The sequence below is a fragment of the Staurois parvus genome, unplaced genomic scaffold (genome assembly GCF_062004578.1).
Source record: "Staurois parvus isolate SC_StPar_1 unplaced genomic scaffold, SC_StPar_1.0 ptg000155l, whole genome shotgun sequence".
Lineage (NCBI taxonomy): Eukaryota > Metazoa > Chordata > Amphibia > Anura > Ranidae > Staurois > Staurois parvus.
Genome location: NW_028317951.1, coordinates 12884533 through 12912093, shown reverse-complemented (window position 1 = coordinate 12912093; position 27561 = coordinate 12884533). Strand labels below are relative to the sequence as shown.

The 27561-nt window shown below is 41.7% G+C and overlaps 1 protein-coding gene across 4 annotated transcripts in view; it reads left to right on the top strand.

The window, feature by feature from the left end:
- The first annotated feature begins 16546 nt into the window (after positions 1 to 16546).
- Positions 16547 to 27561, top strand: part of GOLIM4 (golgi integral membrane protein 4) — a 158033-nt gene continuing 147018 nt past the window's right edge. For all 4 annotated transcript variants that reach the window (XM_089675467.1, XM_089675469.1, XM_089675468.1 and 1 more), the window contains exon 1: positions 16547 to 16966. In XM_089675467.1, the coding sequence (XP_089531593.1) occupies positions 16780 to 16966 (187 nt within the window). In that variant the 5' untranslated portion in view covers positions 16547 to 16779. The remainder of the gene's footprint in view (positions 16967 to 27561) is intronic.

Genomic DNA, 27561 nt, shown 5'->3' with positions numbered 1-27561 from the left:
TGTTCATTGCCTAGAGAGGACAGTACAGAGAAGGCAGAGATCACTTCTGATACTTCTGTCTGCCTAAGAGTACTGACGAGAGATCACTGCTGTATTGTAAATGCCACATGGTCTCTGCATAGAAGTTTCTTGTGCTACAGAGACTGTCAGATTTCCAGAATTGCTGCAATACATAGCGTGAAAAATTGTACTGCATAGTCAAGGAAAGACTGCTCAACTACATACTGAGAATCCATACAAGTAACTGCATTACAGTAGTGCCTGCTGGATAAAGTGACCTGTCTGGGAAAAGGCTAAGGCTCCATGTACATGAGGCTACCCTGACCACCAGGGACGGGAAAATGCAAATCGTGGCAAAACGCAGCGACCACGCTACCGCGATTTTGCCACAGTTTTGCCTTGTTTTGCGTTTTCCTGTGGTCAGCGGTCAAAACGTTCCTATCCTGAACGCAAGGGAAGTTTAACCTCACCTAAACGCCGCAGCTCCTAAACTCTTCTAAAAGCCTACATGTACATGGTAGGCTTTTATGGAGTTGAGTTTAGGAGCTATAGCAAAAAAATGCTCAAAGCTTCTAAACTCGAGTTTAGCTGATGTTCGTGTACATGAAGCCTTAGACTTTCTTAGTTAAGGTTAGTCATATTAAATGGACTGCACACTTGTATCTTTCAGTGTGTAGGATCTTAAAGTGCTTCTAAACTCAAAAGGTTTTATTGTATGCATTTAAGTAAAAAACCTTTCACTGCCTGTTCCCCCCACCCTCCTACTTAATCACTTACCTGAATCTTTTCTCAATCCAGCATTGTGCCGCGGCTGCAGCTCTTCTCTTCCCTCTCTCGGCTCTTACAGGCAGCCCTGATAGCATCAGGAGCGATTGGGTCTTGCTGCTGTCAATCAATTCCTGGGAGGAGGGAGCAGGGGGTGCGGCCAAGCAGCCCTGTGTGTGTCTATTAATGCACACATCCTGGCCTGGGATCTCCCTTACACGTGTGCACCCATAGGAGAGGAGGCGCGAAGAACGCTGGCAAGGGAACACAGAAGAGGTAAGGGGCTGCTCTGTGAAATACCATTGCACAGAGCAGTTAAGTATAGCATCTTTTTTATTTTAATTTAAAAAAAATGGTTTACAATCACTTCAAAGAGTTGCTACTTTGTTGTCTCAGAAAGGTATTGGTGACTGTGCAGTTGTTCTGGGCTCCAGTGCAGATCTGTGAGTTCATCAGCGGACAAGTGTAGTACTTTTATTACAGTTAGCTAGATAGCTGTTTGCATTAACAATTTGTCTTACTCTAAGCGTGCAACTGCTGCTGAATAAAGTTGCTTAATTTTCACAATTGTCTGTGTCACGTGTTTGCAAGGGTGTCACCAGATTCAAGTAGGGGCCATACTTACATAGTTACCAAAGCCAACACCTATAAGTGCTACAATTATATAATAATTAATTTAACTTGCCATCAGCCGTACAACTATGAATGCAAAAATTGATTGACTGTTGCACACACAAAACATGCTCAGCTCCAATGCATGCACTTCAGATCTAAGATCAGCCCCAATACATGTACTTCAGATCTCAGATCAGCCCCAATGCATGTACTTCAGATCTCAGATCAGCCACAATGCATGCATTTCAGACCTCTGATCAGCCACAATGCACACACTTCAGACTTCAGATCAGCCACAATACATATACTTCAGTTCTAAGATCAGCCCCAATGCATGTACTTCAGATCTCAGATCAGCCACAATACATGTACTTCAGATCTAAGATCAGCCCCAATACATGTACTTCAGATCTAAGATCAGCCCCAATACATGTACTTCAGACCTCTGATCAGCCACAATGCACACACTTCAGACTTCAGATCAGCCACAATAAATGTACTTCGGATCTCAGATCAGCCACAATACATGCACTTCAGATCTCAGATCAGCCCCAATGCATGTACTTCGGATCTTAGATCAGCCCCAATGCATGCATTTCAGACCTCTGATCAGCCCCAATGCACACACTTCAGACTTCAGATCAGCCACAATACATGCACTTCATATCCTATATCAGTCCCAATGCACACACTTCAGACCTCTGATCAACCCCAATGCATGCACTTTAGACCACAGATCAGCCTCAATACGTGGACTTTAGATGTCAGATTACCCCCAATGCATACATTTCAGACCTTACATCAGCCCCAAACCCTGTACCTTCAGGAATGCAAAGCACTGCTCTAAGCTTGTGAGAAGACTTCTTGTGCACAACACGTATACATGTCTAGCTATCAGCAAGCTTTCAGTAATGTCAGGGAGCTGGGTACGTATCAGGAAGGGTATGCTGGTAGACAAACTGCTCCCCTGGGCGGATTTCTATGCATCATCAATGGCTAATCCACATTCCTTCTCATTCACATAGGACATACCATACCATACCACGTGCATACGCATACCCATGCTCACATCCACTAGTGACATATGATGGCACCAAATGGGCTATTTAAACTGAACCAGTGCTCAGGTTTAGTGCTATTTTTCTGCATTGTTCTGTGTGTTTTGAGACCATGTGATTCTGTATCCTGATTCCAGTTACTGATCCGACTCATCCTTACTACTCCTTGAACTCTGCCTTTACTGACCTTGGCTTCTCTTCTGACCACTGCTTCTGCCTGCTACTTTTGCTACTACTCCTCTGATTGGCTCCTGACCCGGCTTGTACCTTGACCACACTCTTGCTTGTGCATCTGTACCTGATCTATCTGCCACTGTATGACCCAGCTTGTCTGATCCTGCTATTATTCCTGCTGTTGCCAGTACCTACCTATCATCCAGCTGTGCTTGCTTATCTACTGTCTCCTACCAGCATACACCTCTCCTGCCTGATGTCACCAGTACCAGTCTGCTTCAGTCTGCTGCTCATCAGCTGCCATCCAGCCTGCCTTCTTCACTGCAGACCACTACCACTGGCTCTGCTCCTTGCATGACATACAGGCAATCCACTCCCTACTCCTGCGCCTTCTGTCCATACTACCAGGGGCCCAGAGTCAGAGGTGTAAGAGAAGCCTTCCTCATCATAACAAGCTCTTCTACCAGTAGGTGACAGTGGGCCAGGTGTTGTATATGACAGCCTAGTGAACCATCAATTGCAGTCAAAATTAGTGGGTGCCAGAGCAAAGTGCAATCAAATGGACATGTGTGCTGGGGGTTGCCAAAACCAGCATTATATTTATATTACAAATAGTCACCTATTCTAATGGACTTTAAATAATGTTGCTCTTTTTGTCAAATTACTTTGTTGAGCATTTCAACCTAGAAGTTCAAGAAAGACAAGCAATTTATGTAATGCAGTCTTGCAAACGTATGAGTGCCTCTGGGAAAATAACAGGTTCTGTTGATTTTCTCTGTAAAAAGAAGTTAAGATACCATCTCTGCTGAGAATCAATTTAAAACAAATCTTTACTTTGCCCACACAGGATTGCTTTACAGTAGGTATTAACAGGTGCCTTTACTTACCTTCCTCTGCCCCCCTAGCTCTTTCTTGCTCTCACATTATAGGGCAAAACACTTCATTTTGGGGTGACGGGGGGGGGGGGAGTAACATTTTCTCCATACTCTGTAGTACTGGGTATTATATCTGTCGCTGTGAAGATTGAGAAGGGGAGGGCAAGTTGAAAGTATGTAAAGCTCCTGACAGCGCGGCCCTGTAAGTGAACCATTATAGGTGAAGTACAACTGGACGCTGTCACTGACTAAAAGAATTTAAAGTGTCACTGTAGCCAGACAACTTTAACAAAAAAAGTTTCCTAAGAATATGTGTGCATGTGACCTATTTTATGCCTGTGCTGGGAGACGCCATCTTTGGTGTGATGTTAGTAGCCCCAACAGTCTCAGATCTATCACTCAAGAGACACACTATAGTATTCCCCTTCGCTCCTCTGTTGGCAGATATATATATATAAGATTTTATGGGGAGGTAAAGGGAAGGGCAGGAAAGCTAGACCAGCACTGACAGAATTGAAGAGGGTTATGACAAGGCAGGAGGGAAGAGGCTGTGCTGGAGGATTGACCCATCCTGGTGTAGCATCCTCACTGTTGCTAGTGTTTGTAAATTTGGTTTGGCCACCCCTTAGACAGAGTATCAAGCTTAATTTTGTTTGGGAGGCTGGGCAGTGTTTCAAAGTCTGTGGCTCTGTTACCTCGCCCTGTCTTCTAGAACTCTTTGAATAGTTCTAGAACTTAGTGGGTGGATGGACAGAGGCTGCAGCCTGAATATTTATGAAGTTTCCATCAATCCCTGGGGAGGCAGTGCCCAGAAAGTGGGGAAACGATCCATAAATACTCAGGGGCATGGCAATTTGGGAACAGCCCCCTGGGGCAGAAGGATAAGGAACAGGAGAGAGAGAAAAGGAGAAGTCTCTAGGATATCACCCAACCTAGGCTTAGCTATGGACCTCAAGTAAAACCAGCACAACCTGTTCGGCAGGGTGGCCAGGACAGCAGCTATTATGTATCTTGGAAAGCTGAGTGTCATTCAGTCTTGTACTCAAAGACAAGAGAGGACTGTGAAGTTCAATATGTCACATGTCTGGAGCCTAGGAGACAGCTTAAGTGCAGAGCAAATCAGCCAGGAGCTCCCCACTATATCTCTACTTTCGGACTAAAGCAGCTAGGTGCCGTGCAATACAGCCAGGTGTGGCTTCTTCAATGTACCTTTGTTTTTGGAACCCAATCCCTATCCTTGTTTATCATTTCTAAAATAAACAACCTAAACCAGCACCCTTAGACTGTTTTCTGGAGCCATTTGGAGTGCGTGGAAAATTCCTGTTGCCTGGCTGCAGGTGCTTTGTGGGGGCAAAGGGCCCAAAATCCAGCAATTCATTTGGGGAGTAGTGCTACACTGAAATAGTACAATTTCCTAGAAATGCACATTGTTAGAAGCATAGAAAAATTGAAGGCAGAAAAAAGACCAAGTGGTCTGTCAAGTCTGCCCTTTGTTCATTTTTATACATGTTTTTGTATCTTTTGTTTTTTTTTTCTTTTTGGTAACTTTTTGTTTGAGTATAGATCTGTGTTGTCCTAAGCATGTTTGAATCCACTTACTGTTGACTGACTCACTATCTCTACCACTATTAAGTTACTGAAGTCTCTCCTGATATTTTTTATCCCTCTGACCTTTTACCATTGTTATTCGGTAAAAATAATGTATGGTAAGGTAACACACTGTAAGTCAAGAAGCACCTATAGAAGAAGAGAGGTTATGCTTTTATGGTCTGGCACCCATTTGTGGAATCTTTGTTCTGTTGCATTGTCCGCTATGCATGTGCTTCCTCCTGCCAACCCATTACCTCCTGTGGCAGGAGATACAGACAACCAACACTCCCAGAATAGTATTAGATGTGAAAAGCCTGTAGCAGAATGAGGATTCTGTGAATAGGTGCTGTCTTCTTGTACAGATGTGTTTTGCTTAATTTTTTTTTTTCATTGACGTGGTGACATTAAGCAGGCTTCTGCAAATTAGACACACAGCTTATGCGTTTCTGAATAAAAGGGGAAAAAATAAAATCTATAAATAACCAAATACAATAAAGTATGTCATCTTGTATTTTATTCTTGGTTCAGCGTTTCATTATATGTATACATTTAGATCCATATCAGGGGCGGACTGACAACTCATGGGGCCCCCAGGCAATAGGGGATCATGGGGCCCCTGTGTCCTTGCGCAAACTCAAAAAAAGCCTATGAAAAAGGTACCAGGGGCATCTCATGGGGCCCCCTACTGACCCCGGGTCCTCGGGCAGTGCCCAAGTTTCCAAATGGTCAGTCCGCCCCTGGTCCATATATATTTGAACACAGGCACAATTTTCATACTTTTGGTTCTGTATGCCACCAGAATAAATTAAAATGAAACAATCCAAATGAATTTGAAGCGCAGACTTTCAGCTTTCAAGTGGCTGAACATAAATATAAAGTACTAATTTTAGGAACTGCAACCATTTTTATATACAGTCCCTCCATTTTCAGGGACTCAAATGTCATAGAACAAATTAATATAATCATAAATAAAATGTTCATTTTTAATATTTTGTTGAGAATCCTTTACTGGCAATGACTGCCTGAAGTATGGAACCCATGGACATTACCAAAGACTGGGTTTCCTCATTTATGATGCTTTGCCAGGCTCCAACTGCAGCTGTCTTCAGTTGTTCTTTGTCTGTTGGTCTTTCTGCCTTTAGTTTTGCCATCAGCAAGTGAAATGCATGCTCAATTGGGTTGAGATCAGGAGATTGACATGGCCATTGCAGAATATTCCACTTCTTTTCCTTCAGAAGCTCCTGGGTTGCTTTTGCAGTGTGTTTTGGATTATTGTCCATCTGTACTGTGAAGCACCGTCCAATCAACATTGCTGCATTTGGCTAAATCTGGGATGACAGTATATTTCTAAACACTGCAGAATTCATCCGGCTGCTTCTGTCTTCTGTCACATCATCAATAAACACTAACGACCCAGTGCCACTGGAAGCCATGCATACCCATGCCATCACACTGCCTCCACCATGTTTTACAAATGAAGTTGTGTGCTTTGGATCATGAGCTGTTCCAAGACTTCTCAACACTTTTTTCTTCCCGTCATTCTGGTACAGATTAATCTTAGTTTCATCCATCCAAAGAATGCTTTTCCAGAACTGGTCTGGCTTTTTTACATTTTTTTTGGAAAAGTCTAATCTGGCTTTTCTATTCTTCAGGCTTATGAATGGTTTGCACCTTGTGGTGAACCCTCTGTATTTGCTCTCGTGAAGTCTTCTCTTGATTGTAGACTTTGACAATGATACACCCACCTCCGGGAGCGTGTCCTTCACTTGTCTGGATGTTGTGAATAGGTTTTTCTTTACCATAGAGAGGATCCTGTGATCATCTACCACTGTTGTCTTCCGTGGACGTCCATGTTTTTTTAATGTTGCTGAGCTCACCAGTGCATTCTTCTTTCCTCAGAATGTACCAAACTGTTGATTTGGCCACTCCTAATGTTGCTGATATCTCTCTGATGGATTTGTTTAGTTTTGAAGCCTTACAATGGCCTGTTTCACTTGCATGGACAGCTCCTTTGAATGCATGATGTATGTTCACAGCAATAGATTCCAAATGAAAATACCACACTTGGAATCAACTCCAGACCTTTTACCTGCTTAATTGGTGAAGAAATAATGGAGTATCCCATACCTGGCCACGAAACAGCTTTTGATTCAATTGTCTAATTACTTTTGGTCCCTTGGCTGCTCTTAAGAGCTGTAATTCTTAAACGTAATGCCCATGGGTTCCAGACTTCAGGCAGTCATTGCCAGCACAGGATTCTTAAAAAAAAATAAAATGAACATTTTATTTGTGATTATATTCAATTGTCCAATTACTTTTGGTCCCTTGAAAAAGGGGGGATGGCTAATCTTAAGAGCTGTAATTCCTAAACCCTTCCTCCAACTTGGATGTACATACCCTCAAATTAAACTCGAGAGTGTGCACTTTCAGCCCATATCTATTATATAACTATAGCTTGAATATGTATTTAAAATTCTAAGGGTTTATCTAACTTTTTTGCTGCTTTTAGTAAAAAATACCGGTAGACCCTGCCATGTGCAGTCGCTTTCCCTTATGGGGTGACAACTGTCTCACAGTGGTGTATCTGCATTATCCCCCAGTTGCAGGCATGGTATACTGTTGTCAGAGTCAAGAAGCCAGTCCAGAACAGTGAAATGCAGCCAATGTTAGAATGAGTGCATGTGGACAGGAATTGTCATAAAGAGACTAAAGGAAATCATCAGCAAAAAGTAGATAAAAAGGGCAAATCAGTTTTTAAGGAAAAAACATGCTAATTGTTTATAATACACAGTGTTATAGCATTCTAGAGTTCACATCTACCTTTAAATTCTTATTTTTAAAATTAATTGTTTTTTTTTTAATCAAGCAAACTTTTTATTGAGAGGAACAGACATGCAGTCACATCACAAATTCAATGAAAACAAACACAGGTCGATTCGACAAGCAAGTATTACAGTATACAGATAGTAAACCTTTGTGGCAGGCAAGGAAAGGAAGACCAGCAAAATAACAGCCAACATAATGGTTTTGCAGAGAATAATCATTCCTCCTCATCACAAGTAAACGTAGAGTCAAGCCATTTATCCCAAACTTTATGATATTCAGCAGGGCATCCTCTATGTATATAGATGACCTACTTATATGGTAAAGTACTATATACTGCAGCTACCCACTGTGAAAATGTAGCCGACAACGCCTGCAACCACATACGAGCAAGCAATAATCTAGCCACAAACAGCGTCTCTTGCAGAAAATGAGTCTGAAATTTGTCGGTTTCTGAACTAGGAAGAAGACCAAGTAGGCACTGCTTAGGGCAAAGGGTAAGGGGAGAGCCCATTTTGTCATGAAGGAACTCAACCACTTGAGACCAATAACCCCAAACGAGGGGACAGGACCATAGTAAATGAAAGAAGGTACTGTCAGGGTCCTCACATTTAGGGCAAAGTGGGCTATATTGCGGCCTGTATTTAGACAATCGAATTGGTGTTAAATAGGTTCTATGTATAATATATAGCTGAGTGAGCAAAATTAATTTATTTTTATGTGTTTTTTTAAAAGTCAGTTCACTCAAAACTGATATTTTCAGTCTGGTAGATGCTGGAGAGGGAAACAAACTGACAATTTCACATATCTCCTAGGAACTCGTTTGGTGAGATGTCTACCCTTGGTGTAATGGATCTACATACCTTCATGTTTTAGATAATGCAACAGAATGTGCTGGGACATAGGTCATAGGACAAAGGCTAGCAGGGACAATCTAAACTCCAGGGTAAACAGGAGCAGAATCAGAAATTATTGCAGAGATTTCACTTTTGGAGATTTCAAAATGAATTAAAAGCAAAGGGCTTTGTTTCCACAATGCACACGTGTGAACGGGACCTGATTAATTGGGTCTAGAGCTGGCCGTACACCGATTCCCAATGAACCAGCTGAAAATTGCTCAGTAGTAGGTCTTGTCACCACCCACCTACATCTCTTGATTGAAAAATCAAAAAGGCGGGGTGGAATGAAAAAAAATCTATGTGTATGACCAGCTTTATTTCATGTCAGGCAGTTCTAAAAAATGATAAAAAATAGACAAATACAAAGGACACCTCATTGGTATTTTCTAGACCCTCACATCATTGAACATTTTAAGCAAAGCACATAATTGCCCCAAGGTGCACTGATCTGATTGTTTTGTTATGAAGTTTTCATTGAAGGGTAAATCTGCTTTTTTTCATCACATGCTCAGTTTAATTTGGCAAGGTTTGAGTCATGTATCTTTACTTTTTTACTGAAAAAATCAACAGAACATTTAATTTGGCCGGGGGTGCAGAAACATTTGCATAACCATGTATTTGTATTCTATTTTACAGTTTTATTTTATAGTTGGCTTGAACAGAATGTTCCTGTAACAGTTATATCATGCAACTCGATTAACCCCATCTCATCCTTATCATATCCTGTGGCAATATAGACCATGCTTACAATCACTAATAGGGTTAAATATACATAACTGGATTATAACAATTATAGATATAAAAGGATATTGCCCACAACCTAAGAATCAAAATTACTTCTTTAACCCCTTTCCTCCTGTAATCTGTTCATTAATATTTCTTAACCCTAGGGGGAGGATGTGTTAATAAATATCCTGCCCTTTAAGAGCCAGCAGCTAGCATTTTTCATGGCTGCTGTCTCTTAATCCCAGCTGTCATTGACAGCAAGGTTCCCCAGTGATGAATGGGAATCAGGCAGAATGGTTCCTGATCATGTGATCATTATGTTTGCACTGACATAATATTAGATATCAGCCCCTTTGTTTGTGCCCAACTCCAATCTACAATAGATTTCCTGTGATGGACAGCAATCACTGAAACTATTGGACTGAAATACTCTAGCAACTATATCTCACCCCATCTCCAGTTATCTTGCATTCTTCATAATTGTTCATTCCTACTAGTCTTTGAAAACCTCCTAGCTTTAGCTTGTAGTCTGCAAAGGGCATCAAATATATCTATGATCTTCCTTTGCTGGATGACATCAATTCATTTTCATACATTCTGAAGTGCTGGAAGGGTCCCCAAATGAATCTTTAAATTCTATACTATCAAATTAACTACTTCTTGCATACACTTCTCAAATGAAACAATGACTGCCTAATATACCTGTCTCTATTCAAAAGTCACAGTGTGAGTGACCTACAGAAGGGCCTTATGTTTCTTTTGTACCCAGCTCTCATATCCCCTATGACCAGTTCTAAATTCACCTGCATGCATAACTGGAAAATCAGATCTGAGGGACTCCCTAGATATCTCAGAAAGGGAAAAAATCTGGTCGGCAACAGAAAATGCTCCACTAACATGGAATTGTACACTCCATAAATACCCATTATGCCATAAATTAAATAATTAAGTAACAAACAACAAATATTGTGGAAAAGTTTAGGTTGTGGCCCTTTTATTGGGTTTAAATAAATTTTAATTATGAAATAAACTTTAACCATTAATACTAAACACAATCACTGTTAACCATCAGCAGCCCAACATGCTTAGTAACTAAGACTCAAGCAGCAATATCTTACACCAACCAAATAACAGTTTACCAACCACTGTCAACCCATAAGGTGGGCGACATTACCCCATAAAGATTAGACCGCAACAAGAGAAAATAACAAAGAGGAACTGGAAGCAGATCAAATGATCCAAATGGAAGGTAATCCAGAGGTGAATGCAGATGACAGTCCTGACACCACCCAGTGACAGGAAATGATATTCAAGTGAAAGGTTGCACTCATTGGCCAGATGATTCAAAAGATATGACACCAAGCCAGTACTCAGCTGACTGAAGATCTGCCTAGCAGCTGATATAAATCTTCTTAGCAACAGCAGACAGCTTGTAACCTGAAACATAAAACCAAAAGATCATCCAAGGAACACTAGAGAGACATGTACTTACTGGTCACCATAACCCTCTGTTAAGAAAATGTTTAATTTAAAAAACAAATGAGCAATAGGGGTTTCTTTCATGGCCCTAATATTCTAGTCCAAGAAAACATCCACAAGGTGCTATTCCAATAGTGCTTGACCCCAAACCACATGACTAATTTTAAATCCAATGTCTCTCCACCATTTTCAGGAATGTAGGGCATAGGGCATACTCCACCACTTTTGGTGGCAATGCCCCAAGGTCCAAGAATTATGGACATGGTATACAACTTGAACAGAACTGTCCTTAATATAAACCTGGTTTGCAACTCTTGGGAGGATTTACTTAACAGACCAACTTCTGAAATCACCAGATATGAAAGAGAACTAATAATCGTTATCTTTTTTAGCCACACAATAAGCCATAGCTTACAATTGGAGATTACCTATTTTGAACTTTGTGAAGGTGAAGCAGAGAGTGATGAGCTCCATGATCCATGAGAAAGTCATGTCCATATTAAACAATACTCACACTACATTTCTTAAAGTATGGTCATCCTGGCTTGACTATAAATGTAGCCTGAACCCAGACCACTCCCTACTTTTACACTGATGACTTTATACAATGGGGTTCCTAGATGGGTTCTGCATCTACTTTTCCCTCCAGTCCCTTCCAAGTCCCCTTCTTTCTTCACACTTCATATTTTCTTGCTTCCTCCATACAGCTGGCACTACCCTTCTGCTGCCCATCTACCCCTTGTCCTTTACTGTCATAGGGCCCTCAAAGCCTGCCATAATGCATTATTCAAATGCTACACTCAGAGGTTCCTCTGTATACATTACACACTGTTTTCTACATTTGATTAGGAATACTGATTCTAACCTGCCCATATCTAAATAATCAATGCCTTCTCTTACGTGTAGAGATGAGCTTGTGCATTCTCTGAGCTCATTTCTAGCTGAACTCTGAAATTTTGCTCTTATTTTATTCCTGTGGGTTGGTTCAGTCCTGACTCACAGCCTATCTCTAGGTTTACGTGACCTGACCTGAAGCTTATTGGAGTAGGAAAAAGAGCATAAGTTCAGAGTGTGGCTACAGATGAGCTTGGAGGATGTCCAAGCGTATCTCTACATTATGTGTATCTCCTGATGGCATTTGTTTCTTGCACTTCTAGTTGAATATATGCATATATTTTCTCCTTCCCTACTCTTTACCTATTGTATTTGACATGTCATTTTTTATATTGTCTTCCTGACTTATTTTCCATGTGCCTGTAGAGTTTCTAGAAAAAATCAATAATATACACATGAAATATAAAAGTACCGTGGGATCTGCTGACCTCTACTGTTAGCTGAGAATGTCACAGTGTTATGTACAGCATAATTATGTATCAGCACTCCCTTTACTTGGGGGATGGCTTAAAACCCCAGATGGAGGAAGTGAAGAGAGAGAGGAGCTGATACCACATGTCCACATACAGGAGCAGCATTATTGCAATACTGTATTGTATCCAGACCAGAGGCAGAGACTATTAAAGTGGTAAACTCATACACATTAAAATTAAAAAAATCGCCCTACAAGTTAAGAGCATGATGTGTTAGTATGCATCGCATACTAGCACATTATGAAATACTTACCTTTAAACAAAGCCCTCCAGCGATGCCCTGTCACTACTGCAGAAGCTTACATCTTTACCAGGTCTTCCTTCCAGGTTCGCAGGCTGCGGCTGCTTGAATAACTGAGCCTCAATGACATCACTCTTGCGCGTATGTGGCCATGGCACAGAGCTCTGAAGGAATAGCACGGGTATGCCATTCCTTCAGAGCGCATGCTCTAAGTAAATAGTTGTTTTTTTTACAAAATACAGCAGAATGCACACAGTAGGACACCCAATGTTAGAGACGAGTTATTCTTTCATAGCAAATACACCTTTGCACACTGCTACTGAGTAGTATGCCAGTGTTTCTCCCTGCAGTTTCTCTCTCTCACTCTGCTAATGTGACCCCAGTGCTGATGGAGAGGGGAAAGCAAGGATGATGTCCTTCTTATCAACTGATGATGTCATTGGTTGTTAGGATGCCGCAGCTGGAATTTTGTAATAGTGTACCATGAAAACCTATGTCTTTTGGGTAACTAAAAGGCAGGCTTCATCCACCCGCTGGCATGTATACAATTTTTGGGAAATTTTTAGGCATTTTACGAAGGCATCCTTGAAGAACCCTGAAGGCGCCCTGGTTGAAAAAGGCTGATATAATGGGGTGCATTTACTAAAGGCAAATAGTCTGTGCACTCTGCAAGTGCACTACTTTTTCCTTAGTAAATGTAATGTGGTGAAGCTTCCAATTAACAGGATAAAAACCGGCATATCAGTACAAAGTTTCCATCCATCAAAATGGTTTGTAGCAGTGCATAGTGACGTCAAGGCTCCATCCTATGTGTTTCGTCACTCAAAAGACATTGTCATGTCCCTGATGACGTCTTTTGAGTGACTAAACTCATAGGGTGGAGCCTCGATGCGCGACACGTGACCTCACTAAGCACCGTGGCCATTTTGATGGATGGAAACTGTACTGATATGCCACCTTTTATCCTGGTAATTGTAAGTGTAATACTTTAAATAAATGAAGTGTATTTTTTACATATTACACTATAAGCAGTTACTTTTTCCCTCTTGGGTATTTACTGTGTGGAGAGCCACCTGCTATCTAAGAACTATATGATTTGGAGAATATCCTGTATACTGTCTGGATTTTCTGGGGGACCTATCTGCTAGCCCTTGGTTCATCAGCCGAGCCTGATAACTGCGCTATTTGACCAATCCTTTGGGCGGTCAGATTCTCTGGTAAGAGGCTGTGTGATTGGGTGGAAGCTGAAGAACTTTCTCTATCCTTTGGTCTCCGCCTTCACTTAAAGCACCAGCATTTCTAGATTGTGGACCTTTTTATATGTTAATTTGTGTCATTTGTATCTAATTTCTTACCTTTGGTGGGTGATTGGTTGTAAATAATAGTTTTCTGCATTATCAATTTAAGCAATACACTGACAGTTTTATAGCTAATGTTTTTCTCAAGCCTTGTTTGCCTAGCGGTAAATACACCGCTGCTTACCACATTCATTAGGCTCTATGCACACTGGGCGTTTTAATAACGCTGGTAGCGTTAGCTGTGTAAAGTCATGTTAAAAACGTGAGTTTTTCAGCATTTTGCATTAGCGTTTAGCCATGTTTTTTCCGCGTCTGTTAGCGTTTTTTAACTAAAAATTATTTTTTCCTCAAAAAAGTCCACAAATACTGGTTTGCTGTGTTTTACCACATTTTGATGCATTTTTCAGCGTTAGAGTGTTTTACAGCTAAAAAACTCCTCTAGAAACCCACTAGTTCTGGGCTTTTTTCCAGCCAAAAAACGCACCTGCCAAAAAATGCTGCTTAAAGCCTATGTGTGCATGGACACATAGGATAACATGCTGAGGAGTTTACTGGCTGTAGAACAAAACACCAAAAGTCAAAAACAGCAGTGTTTAGCCATGTTTTTTCTGCATGTGCGGTTGTTAGCATTTTTTTTAACCAAAAAAAATTTTTTTTTGCTCAGAAAAGTCCAAAAACTCTAGTTTGCTGCGTTTTACTGCATTATTTATTTATTTATTTGAGGTACTTATATGGCGCTGTCAATTTATGCAGCGCTTTACATATATATTGTACATTCACATCAGTCCCTAACCCTCAAGGAGTGTACAATCTAAGGTCCCTAACTTACATTCATACATACACATATTAAGGCCAATTTAGACAGGAGCCAATTAGCCTACCAGCATGTCTTTGGAGTGTGGGAGGAAACCAGAGTACCAGGAGGAAACCCACGCAGGCACAGGGAGAACATGCAAACTCCAGGCAGGTGGTGCCGTGGCTGGGAATTGAACCAATGACCCAAGTACTGCCAAGTGGAAGTGCTAACCATTTAGCCACTGTGCTGCCCACAGTGTTAGAGTGTTTTACAGCTAAAAAAACTCCTCTAGAAACCCACTAGTTCTGGGTTTTTTTCCAGCCAAAAAAATGCTGATTAAAGCCTATGTGTGCATGGACACATAGGATAACATGCTGAGGAGTTTACTGGCTGTAGAAAAAAATGCGAAAAGCCAAAAACAGCAGCTGTAATAACGTCCAGTGTGCATGTGGACTTAAAGCAGAGCTCCACCCAAAAGGGAAAGTGCCGCTTTCAAGGCTGGTCCCCCGCTCCCCATTAAAGATTGGCACCTTTGGGGAGTGGGTACCTGAAATTGACAAGTACCCACTCCCACTTCCGCTGCAATTGCCTAGATGATCAGAAGTGGATGTTGTCCTCCCCCCTCCCTATCCGTAGTCTTCTGGGACATGTGACAGGTCCCAGAAGACTACGGGACCATTCAGGAAGTGCAGCGCTACTTGCGCTTGCGCAGTGGGCACCGGCTGTGAAGCTGCAAGATGTCACAGCCGGGTGCCCACACTGAAGATGCCGGCGCCTGGAACACCAGATGGCTGGTGAAACGGGCTGTGGGGATGACACCGCGGGATCGTGGGACAGGTGAGTAGCTGTTTTTTTACCAGCCATCGTTTGTGTTCTTAGAACTGCAGCTTCCAAATTCAAATAGCTGTGTGATCAGTTTTTGTAGTTGCTGACTTTTATTGTTTTACATTGTGAGTAGAACTCTGGTTTAAAGGCGCCGGAATCTACAGTGTGGGCACCTGGCAACTTCAGTGTGGGCACCCAGCTGTGACAGCTTGTGGCTTCACAGTCGGTGCCCACTGTGCATGCGCGAGTAGTGCTGCGCTCCCTGAATGGCCCCATTGTCTCCTGGGACCTGACGTGTCCCACAAGACTTCGGGGAGGGAGGGGGATGACAACTTCTTCCATTTCTGATTGCCTAGGAAGTGCACCGGAAGTGGGAGCGGGTACCTGTCAAATTCGGGTACCCATTTCCCCCGCTCCCCAAAGGTGCCAATCCTTAATGGGAAGCGGGGGACCAATCTTTAAGGTGGAACTTTCCCTTTTGGGTGGAACTCTGCTTTAGGCTCTGTGGAAAATTAGTGCAACTGAACTTACATAGCAGGGGCGGACTAACCATTTGGAAACTCTGGCACTGCCCGAGGGCCCAGGGTCCTTGGGGGGCCACATGAGATGCCCCTGATACATTTTTCATAGGCTTTTTTGAGTTTGGGCAAGGACACAGGGGCCCCATGATCCCCTATTGCCCGGGGGCCCCATGAGTTGTCAGTCTGCCCCAGTTACAAAGTGCACAGTCTATTTGCCTTTAGTAAATCCACTCCAATTTTTCTGTACCTGCCTCCTTCTCCATGTACCTGTACAGTTTCTAGAAAAATCAGTAAAAATACACATAAAGAGAACATTCCATGAGAGTGACTGTAATAGCCTGCACATAACATTATCCACCCAATCCCAGCATCTTCCTTTTACTTTCCTCTTCATTTCCACACGTCTACAGTTCCACATGAAAGCTAGCTGTTCGTTTTGTTACATTCCAATAAAGCAGTTTCAAAAAAAAAAAAAAAAAAAGTAGAGCAAGCCAGGAGGATAGAGCTAGAGGCCCTGAATAGTTTGCAGTTCACATTGCTGGGATGTTTTAGCAGGAGGCAGCGTTCTATTGTGTGCAGCCTGGAGAGTGAGTGGCAGGGAAAACATACGGGGGAGAGGAGAGGAGGAGAGCATGCCAGTCGTGTCCCGGGGACGGAGTTAGGAAAGTTGTCGGGACACACATACTGCCGGACCATGACTGCAGGAGCTGGCCGGTGAGCAGGGACTATGGGCAACGGTATGTGCTCCAGAAGACAGAAGAGGATCTTCCAGGCTCTCGCCTTCCTAGTGGTCGCCATCGCCTTCGTCTACGGAGCTCTGCTGAACTATGAGCTGCAGAAACAGCTGAAGAAAGCCGAGGCTCTGGCACTCAAGTACCAGCAGCACCAGGAGTCCCTGTCCGCACAGCTACAAGGTATGTCTATGGGGAGCATGTGGACACCCCGTGCCACACATCACACATCACTAGCAGCCATCGTTTGTGTTCTTCCAGCTGCAATTTCCAAATTCACATAACTGTGATCATTCACCCAGTGACACCATGCCTGTAGGTGCAATCTGAGCATCGCTTTTCAATAGAAACACACTGTTTTGTGTATGGGGACATTAAAGCGGAACGTCACCCTAAAAGGGACACTCCGCTTTAACACTTCCTTCCCCCTCCTCTCCCACTTTTCTTTGAGGGAGGAGCTAGTTTTAGCAGGTACCCGCTACCACTACCGCTCCATCTTGACCACAAAGCAAACAAGGCGTTTGCCTTGGGCAGCAATTTTCAGGGGAATGACTCCCCCCCCCCCCCCCCCCCCCCCCTTCAAGAAGAAGGTGAGGCACTGCCCAGGATTTGAGGAGGGTGCAGGGATGGCTCTGCTCTTCTGTAATTGCGGAGAGATAAAGTTAGTGAATCGGCAGGTGGCAGCCAGAAGGGTTGATGGTGGTGGTGGCGGGGCAGTGGGGTGGCTGGTGGTTCTGTGTTGCCTAGGGCACCACAAGAACTAATTATTTCCTGTGCGGACCACCTGCTATTCCCCCCAACCTACAACCTTCTGGAAGTCTCAAGTCCCAGGAGGCTGCGGGACCATTCATACAGCGTGACTCACACATGCACAGTGTGAAACCGCAAGAAGTCCCAGCCGGCTTCCTTAGTAAATATGCAAGGATTGGGGACCTGAAGACCAGTGAAGAACACCACTGGATCCTTGGACAGGTAAGTGTCCTTAATTTGAAAAAAGTCAGAAGCTACAGTATTTGTAGCTGTTGCCTTTTTAATTTTATTTTTAATGGATAATGGAAGTCAGCAGGGCTTCCTATAATTTACTAAGCTCTGGAGCAAATGCCCTTACAAAGTGCTCAGTCTTTTTGCCTTTAATAAATCAACCAAATAATGTCTGTATATCTTTTATACCCCGGTCACATCAAGCTCGACTTTGAAATCGTGTGACTTACAGTGAAGTCGCATGATTTCAAAGTCGGGTGACTTGCCAATTTCAGGTGCGATTTGCAAGACATTTGACACAGATGTTTATGCAAATCACATGCCAAGTCGCACCCAGTGCAACTGGGGACTTACTTTGCTTTAGTTGTAAAGAAAACTTCAACTGACTGTTTTTACTTTTGCGCTCAAAACAGTCCAGAAAAATTGATGCCATTTAATGACAGACTGACGGGCACTGTACATGGAGTGGTTACATGTGATTAGAGACAGATGAGCGGCATTGGATGCAGACACTTTTTGGTTGATTTACTAAAGGCAATTGGCTGTGCACTTTGCAAGTGTAGTTGCACTTCACAAGGGCATTTGTTCCAGAGTATAGCAAATGAGTGAAAGCTCTGCTGACTTCCATCATTCAATCATAGGCAAACAAAAAATTCTGTTTTTTTTTGCATGCAATTGGGTATTCTTTGCATTTACTAAGCTCTGGAGCAAATGTCCTTGCAAAATGCACAGTCTAGTTGCCTTTAGTAAATCAACCACATTGTGTCCAGGACCACTCAACTGTCCCTAACTGCACTCAACTAGCTGAAGTTTGGTTCCATTCTACATACATCCTGGCTGAGGCTGATAACATACACCTGTGAACCCTGACAGACATACAATGATTTTTTTTTTTGTGTAGAGCACCTCAGTTGCCTGCCCCTCCGTTGCCTGCCCCTCCTCTCCACTGTTCATTTACAGAATGCTATGTATTTGGTAAATCCATTTGCAAAATACAAAGCATTCTGTGAAAGGACAAGGGGAGAGGAAGGCGGACATGACAGCTTGTGTTTAGGAGAGCTGTAAGTTTTTCTGAGTGCCAGAAATATGGTGAAAGCTATATTATCAGTGCTTAATCTGTTCCCTAAGCACTTGTAACTGCTTGATGTGCAGTGTCTGCAAGCCTCTCATTGATTGTAAATTTTACATAACAGGCAATGATATGAGAGATGGTATACACCTTCCCATATTTAACTTTTTGTAACCTGGCACATTTTTTTTTTTTTGGAGTTCTTCTTAAAAGATGGATTCTGTAGATTTTGCAAAATGATGGACTGAAAATGTTTGGAGTTTAACTTATTTCCCCATTATTTAAGCAGTGTTACAGTGGCTCATTAGGTCCTTGTTCATACCTGAATGTACTGGCCAGAGTGAGACATATGTCACCAACACAGCAAGGATCTTCAGAATGGGTCCAAAGGTTTATTCAGCAAACACATCATAGTTACAGAAGCGATGTTTCAGAGCTTTGCAGGAACCCTTCATCAGGCATGTGACCATCACATGCCTGATGAAGGGGCCCTGCATTGTCTCATGCCTGATGAAGGGGCCCTGCATTGTCTCATGCCTGATGAAGGGGCCCTGCATTGTCTCATGCCTGATGAAGGGGCCCTGCATTGTCTCATGCCTGATGAACGGGTTTTGTATTGTCACATACCTAATTGAGGGGACATGCGTTTTCTCATGTCTGATGAAGGGGCTCTGCGGTACCACATGCCTGGTGAAGGGGCCCTGCGTTGTCACGTGACTGATGAAGGGGTCTTGCATTGTCACGTGACTGATGAAGGGGTCTTGCATTGTCACGTGACTGATGAAGGGGCCCTGCGTTGTCACATGCCAGATGAAGGGGCCCTGCATTGTCACATGCCTGAAGAAGGGGTCCTATGGTGTCACATGCCTGATGAAGGGGTCCTGCTTTGTCACATGCCTGATGAAGGGGTCCTGCAATGCTCCAAAACATTCCTTCTGTAACTATGATGTGATCGCTGAATAAAGATTTGTACCCATTCTGAACAATCTTGGTGTGCTGGTGACATACTTCTCTCTTTGGATGTCTTTGGTTTCCAGCCATTGGTCGCAGCAGCACCCACTTACATTTACAGCCACTTTCAGGAACATGTGCATTTGGAATACTGTGCTTGAATGCATTGGATGACACGTGACAAGGTATAGCGAGAAAATTGCCACCGGGGACCTGTTCACATCTATGCATCTCTCTTGTGTGTCTTGGGGGGGTCGGGGGAGTGCAGCTGGCTTTTTGGTATAACAGTGCTCATGAGAAATGCATTAAAAAAGTGGAAAACCCCATACAAATGCAGACGCACGAGTGGCGCCCAGCCAAAATAATCGTTTTTATTCTGTGATGTAAAAGGTAATAAATGGTTGGGTTGATGGTGGAGGTTTACAGCATTCATCTCTGCCTCCAGTGACTGATGTGTTTCTATAATATTTCCCACAATCATTAACCATGCTGAGGAATCACCTTTGTGGTGACAATCTGGCACATTTGTGTGTTTTCTCTTTGTGAACACTATGACAAATATTTTCTTTGTGTGTTTTCTCTTTGTGAATACTATAACAAATATTTTCTTTGTGCTCTGAGCTAGTATTGTAAACATTATACACTTCATTCATTCAGGCTTTTCAATTCTTCTACATGTAAAAAAATAAATAAAAACAATATAAGGAAGGTGTTTTTTTTTTTTGTGAAACATTTTGTTGAATGGGAGTGGGATGGTTACCCCTAAGGGAACTCTATAGTAGGCAGAGGAAAGGGCAGTTATTTATGTTGAAAGCTTTTCTGTGTGACAGTGCTAGATTTAGGCTATCAAAGCCTTGGAAAAAGTGTTTGCAGATGCTCTGAAGGCTACATCCGCTTATCTGAAAGGAATGTCAGAGAGCAATCCTACCTCTAAGTAAACTTTTCTGTGTCCGCTCCTCCTCCCCCTTTAGGCTAACAGACGTGTACATATTCTGGAAAGGCACACAGCATCTTAGCCAGGAGTGACTAGCACACCCTCCACAGCTATTACATGAAGCACAGGACGGGGACATTTAGTTCCTTCTGCTACTAGTCTGTAATGAAGGAGCAGAGGAACATATAAAACACTACAGATTGCACATTAATTTAAACTGAAAAAGTTCTCAAACCTTTGATTTAATCCTGAACTTTGAAGAAATTAATGAAAAAAGGTATAGCTTTTTGTTGTTTAAGACTTTGCTATGGGTATATGATTCAAGCTGCCATGTGTCTTCACATCGCTACAAAAGATGTTTTTATGGAGCAGTAGTAATGGTAGTGTTACAAAGATACAATGTAATCAAATGTGCATCTTAAAAGGTCACTATTGTGAAATACATTGTGTGCTGATCGCTACATGCAGTGGTAGTTCTGGAAATCAGGTACTTGATGTTATTTATATTTTCTCCACATGTTGTCCAGAAAAATTATAGTGACGGGTTGAGATGGTTTGTACCTTATTACTGCCTGCAGTTGGTACAGTACACAGTATATTACTGCCAGAGGTTATGGGGAAAATGTAAATAAATGCATGTGAATTGTGTACGGACTACTGTCATTACTTGTATTAACTGCATACATCAGAATACATACTTTTTTCAGGATAGTGAATTAATGCCTGATACTGCAATAAATCAGTTATCTTAATAACTCTGCCCCCAGCTATGTTACTAACCTAGTCTCAAAATACCAGACTAATCGTTCTCTTTGGTCCTCCCAAGACCTCCTCATCACCTCCTCCCATGCTCGCCTCTGGGTCTTCTCTCAAGCCTCTCCCATCCTCTGGAACTCCTTACCCCAATCTATTTGAGATTCAGAGAATTCTACCCTGCTCCCACCTAACAACTGTACTTTTATTTTCTGCATCAGCTCATCCCCCACAGTTTTTACCTTTTGTATCTCTTGACCCTCCCTCTTAGATTGTAAGCTTTATTGAGCAGGGCCCTCTGATTCCTACTGTACTAAATTGTATTGTAATTGTACTGACTGCCTTTATGCTGTCAATCGCTGCGTAAACTATTAGCACTGTGTAAATCCTGTAAAATAATACTGATACAATACAGGACACGGGACTTATATTAATAGACCATGGATTATATGCAGGTGACCTTCAGGTCATTGGACACTGGCAAAAGCGGTGCTGGAACTACCCCTAGTGGTATACATATAATCCCGCCCACTCTGTGAGACTACAGATTTTGCTAGAGTCCTCAGGTGATGGATCTCTTCTCACTGGATAATTTTTTCTCCTATTTGTAAGACACTCCTATCCATGTCAGACTGCTTACTGACTGGGTTTCTAGCAGGTTCTGGATCAGTAACCCTTGGTTTTCACCTTGGGGACTGTACAAGGACCTCACTGAGTGTGGGGCTGGCCTGTAATGTCTCCTTTGGACACTGATTGCTGCATTAGGCTCTGTGTTGTTGCAGTAAATGTAGTTATTATACAGGATTTATATAGCGCCAACAGTTTGTTTAGCGCTTTACAATATAAAGGAAGACAATACAGCAATGATACAGTTCAATACAAGAGGGTTAGGAACTTTCAGCTCCCTCCACAGATTTGCAATCGGATTAAGGTCTGGAGACTGGCTAGGCCACTCCAGGACCTTGATGTGCTTCTTCTTGAGCCGCTCCTTTGTTGCCTTGGTCGTGTGTTTTGGGTCATTGTTATGCTGAAACACCCATCCATGACCCGTTTTCAATGCCCTGGCTTAGGGAAGAAGATTCTCACCCAAGATTTGATGATACATTGCCCCGTCCATCGTCCCTTTGATGCGGTGCAGTTGTCCTGTCCCCTTAGGAGAAAAACACCCCCAAAGCAGAATGTTTCTACCACCATGTTTGACAGTTGGGATGGTGTTCTTGGAGTCATAGGCAGCATTCCTCCTCCTTCCAAACACGGCGAGTTGAGCTGCTGCTAAAGAGCTCGATTTTTGTCTCATCTGACCACAACACTTTCAACCAGTCCTTCTCTGCATCATTCAGGTGTTCAGTGGCAAACTTGAGAAGAGCCTGGACATGTGCTTTCTTAAGCAGAGGGACACTGCAGGTTTTCAATCCTTGTCGGCGTAGTGTGTTACCAATTGTTTTCTTGGTGAATGTGGTCCCAGCTGCCTGAAGATCATTGACAAGATCCTCACGTGTAGTTCTGTGATGATTCCTCGCTGTTCTCATGATCATTAACACTCCACAAGGTGAGGTCTTGCATAGTGCACCAGACCTACGGAGACTGACAGTTCTCTCGTTCTTCCATTTGCGAATGATTGCACCAACTGTCATTACCTTCTCACCAAGCTGCTTGGGGATAGTTTTGTAGTCCAGTCTTGTGTAGGTCTACAATCTTGTCCCTGACATCCTTGGACAGCTCTGGTTTTTGCCATGGTGGAGAATTTGGAATCTGATTGTTTGATTGCTCCTGTGGACAGGTGTCTTTTATACAGGTAACAAAATGAGATTAGCAGCACTCCCTTTAAGAGGCTGCTTCTAATCTCAGCTTTTTACCTGTATGAAAGACACCTGGTAGCCAGAAATCCTGCTGAATGATAGGGGGTCAAATTCTTATTTCGCTTATGAACATGCAAATCAGTGTATCATTTGTTAGACATGCATTTCTTTTGAATTTTGTGTTGCTATTCTGTCTCTCAGTGTTACAATACATCTACTGTTCGATTTTTAGACTGATCATTTCTTTGTGAGTGAGCAAACATCAGCAGGGGATCAAATACTTATTTCCTTCACTATATAAATGGCTTTATATGTTGATATAGATAGTGAATTCTTGTGAGCTATTATGAATTGAGGTGTTCAATAAGTAACATTAAGTGAAATCTTCTTATTTAATGTATAAGGTGCGCTGGCACTTACACTGACTCACTTGCTAGTGTGTATATAATGGTAAAGGATGGATTGCGCCGCGCTCCTATATAATAATATATTAAACTTATACTTCTAAGGTAAATATCGATTTCAATTTCAATATCAATTACTGTGACTTGTGGCTATAACAATAAACATATATAGAAGTGTACATATAAGTGGCATACATGATGAATAATCCTGAAGTGATAGTGCCTTAAGGGGTACCATGGTATAAAACCATATTGCACCTCTATGTTGCTGTGATAACTCTATTCACATTGTGCAAAAACATATACAAATTGTGCACGTGCATATAAAATTATATATAAAAGTCTTTCAAATTAAATGTGCAGGTGAATTTTCTGTTCCTTCTTGCCGAGTGCTAAATGGTCTCCCTATGTGCTCACCTCTATATTTGCCTGAATGAATCCAGGCAAATACGCTTTTTATCCTTCCAGGATAGGTGAAATGGGATGATGCTCTTGCTCTAGCCGTCCCAGAAGGTGGACATGCATTAAGATGGGTCCTCCTGTTATCTCCTTTCTCTCCCTGTGTATCAATAAATACACTGACCAGCTCTCTTAGGATCTCCCAATTCCCCTCCTGGGGTTGTTTCCTTCTTCACTCCTCCTTATGCCAGCTCATGGGGTGTTGGTCAAAAAGAAAGAAAGCAGACCATGGTGTCTTATCCTTGTATATAAAGGGGATTTATTGCTGCCAATTATGATATTGCTCAGTGGTATGCAGCTCATATGTGATCCAGGTCAGCATAGATGACAATCAACAGGTAAAAAACTCTGCAGCTGCCCCTGCAGTGCTGTCTGCCTGCGTCTGTGCTCGGATCACCTTGCTTCTCCAGTGCAATGTCGTGACGTCAGAGCCCCTCCCCTACGCGTTGCGTCACAGGGTCACGTGACTTCATCAGGGGGAATTTGATTGGATGCCACGACTATGTTTACCCAACTATTTATATCTCTCGGCCGCCATTTTCCCGAAGCCCATATGGGCGCGGCCATTTTCCCAGTGATTATCTTTAGCTATATTTGAGGTGAGTAGTTTATACGTGTATGTCCACTTGAATATTACGTATTCTCTGTCTGTCAGACATTGCTAATTGGGTCAGCTGTGATCTATCTCTTGCACTGCAATAGCTGTATTGCGGCAACAGGCTATACAGAGTGTATACCTTTGGCAGATGAACTAAAAATAAATTAACATTCTTTATTCAAAACAATATAAAATAATAAAAACAATTAAAAATTATATATTAAAAATAAAAAATAAAATTTTTTAAAATTGCATATATATATTTCTATAGATGACCTATATATCATTGATTTATCTATTACCATCAGTATTACAATATGTTAACTATCTCACATCTTTCTGTACTATTCAAATCCCATTTCAATAGCCAGGAAGATGTAGATGACAAACAAGACATTATATTTGAAATATATGCGTTTTGTCCTAATATATTATACTCAAATTCCATCCTAAACACACCATAAATGTGCCAGAAATGGAACTAGAGAGATATCAAATATATATAATTTTAGTTACATAAATCCCCAATCTTTATGTATATATTGAGGGCCTCAGAGTATTATTAAAAGTTATCTCCATGTTTATTTATTGCTAATGAAGCATGCCAGGTCAAACTCCTTGTTTAACCCATTGGGAGCCAAACAACCCATTTCATAGATCCACTTAGACTCCTTCTTACTAATTTCCCTTATCAGGTTGTCCCCCCTCCAGTGTTGTACATGTTTCTCAATGCCCCAGAACTCTAGTTTTCTTGCATCCTTATTGTGATATTTTTTGAAGTGCTGTGATAAATGGTGATATTTGTATCCCCTATTTATGTTATATACATGTTCTTTTATTCTTTCTCTAAGCATCCTTTTTGTACGACCAATGTAAATTAAGTTACATGGGCATTTTAGGGCATAAATGACCCCCCTTGTATCACATGATATAAATTGCTGGATAGTGTATTCCTTTCCATTTAGGGGATTCTGAAATGTGAATCTTCTCCTAGGATTATTTATCAATCTGATACAACTGTAACATCTACCACAAGTATAGAACCCTTTTCCTTGAAAAAAACTTATTTGATGATTTTTAACAGGTGGTGCTATTATGCTCTTAACGACCTTATCCCTAATGTTAGGAGCTTTTTTGTATATGAACCTAGGCATTATAGGAATATTATTCTTCAGGTGCTTATCTAATGTCAAAATCTTCCAATTTTTTTATTATATTCTGTATTGATTTATACTGGGTATTAAATTGTAACACTACCGCTAAAAACGTAGATGTTACAGTTGTATCAGATTGATAAATAATCCTAGGAGAAGATTCACATTTCAGAATCCCCTAAGTGGAAAGGAATACACTATCCAGCAATTTATATCATGTGATACAAGGGGGGTCATTTATGCCCTAAAATGCCCATGTAACTTAATTTACATTGGTCGTACAAAAAGGATGCTTAGAGAAAGAGAATAAAAGAACATGTATATAACATAAATAGGGGATACAAATATCACCATTTATCACAGCACTTCAAAAAATATCACAATAAGGATGCAAGAAAACTAGAGTTCTGGGGCATTGAGAAACATGTACAACACTGGAGGGGGGACAACCTGATAAGGGAAATTAGTAAGAAGGAGTCTAAGTGGATCTATGAAATGGGTTGTTTGGCTCCCAATGGGTTAAACAAGGAGTTTGACCTGGCATGCTTCATTAGCAATAAATAAACATGGAGATAACTTTTAATAATACTCTGAGGCCCTCAATATATACATAAAGATTGGGGATTTATGTAACTAAAATTATATATATTTGATATCTCTCTAGTTCCATTTCTGGCACATTTATGGTGTGTTTAGGATGGAATTTGAGTATAATATATTAGGACAAAACGCATATATTTCAAATATAATGTCTTGTTTGTCATCTACATCTTCCTGGCTATTGAAATGGGATTTGAATAGTACAGAAAGATGTGAGATAGTTAACATATTGTAATACTGATGGTAATAGATAAATCAATGATATATAGGTCATCTATAGAAATATATATATGCAATTTTAAAAAATTTTATTTTTTATTTTTAATATATAATTTTTAATTGTTTTTATTATTTTATATTGTTTTGAATAAAGAATGTTAATTTATTTTTAGTTCATCTGCCAAAGGTATACACTCTGTATAGCCTGTTGCCGCAATACAGCTATTGCAGTGCAAGAGATAGATCACAGCTGACCCAATTAGCAATGTCTGACAGACAGAGAATACGTAATATTCAAGTGGACATACACGTATAAACTACTCACCTCAAATATAGCTAAAGATCATCACTGGGAAAATGGCCGCGCCCATATGGGCTTCGGGAAAATGGTGGCCGAGAGATATAAATAGTTGGGTAAACATAGTCGTGGCATCCAATCAAATTCCCCCTGATGAAGTCACGTGACCCTGTGACGCAACGCGTAGGGGAGGGGCTCTGACGTCACGACATTGCACTGGAGAAGCGAGGTGATCCGAGCACAAGTATATGATCCAAACGCACACGTTCCTGCGTTAAAAAATGGCTGTGTGTATGAGTGGGTGCTGCAGTGACCGTCGGCTGGAACCGAACAAAATCAGCAAGGAAAAAATGTCACCAGCACACCGAGGATCACCAATATGGGTCCAAAGGTTTTAATAAACCATCACATAGTTACAGCAAGGCAACGTTTCGGAGTCTCGCAGGACCCCTTCATCAGGCATGTGACCCGAGCACAGACGCAGGCAGACAGCACTGCAGGGGCAGCTGCAGAGTTTTTTACCTGTTGATTGTCATCTATGCTGACCTGGATCACATAT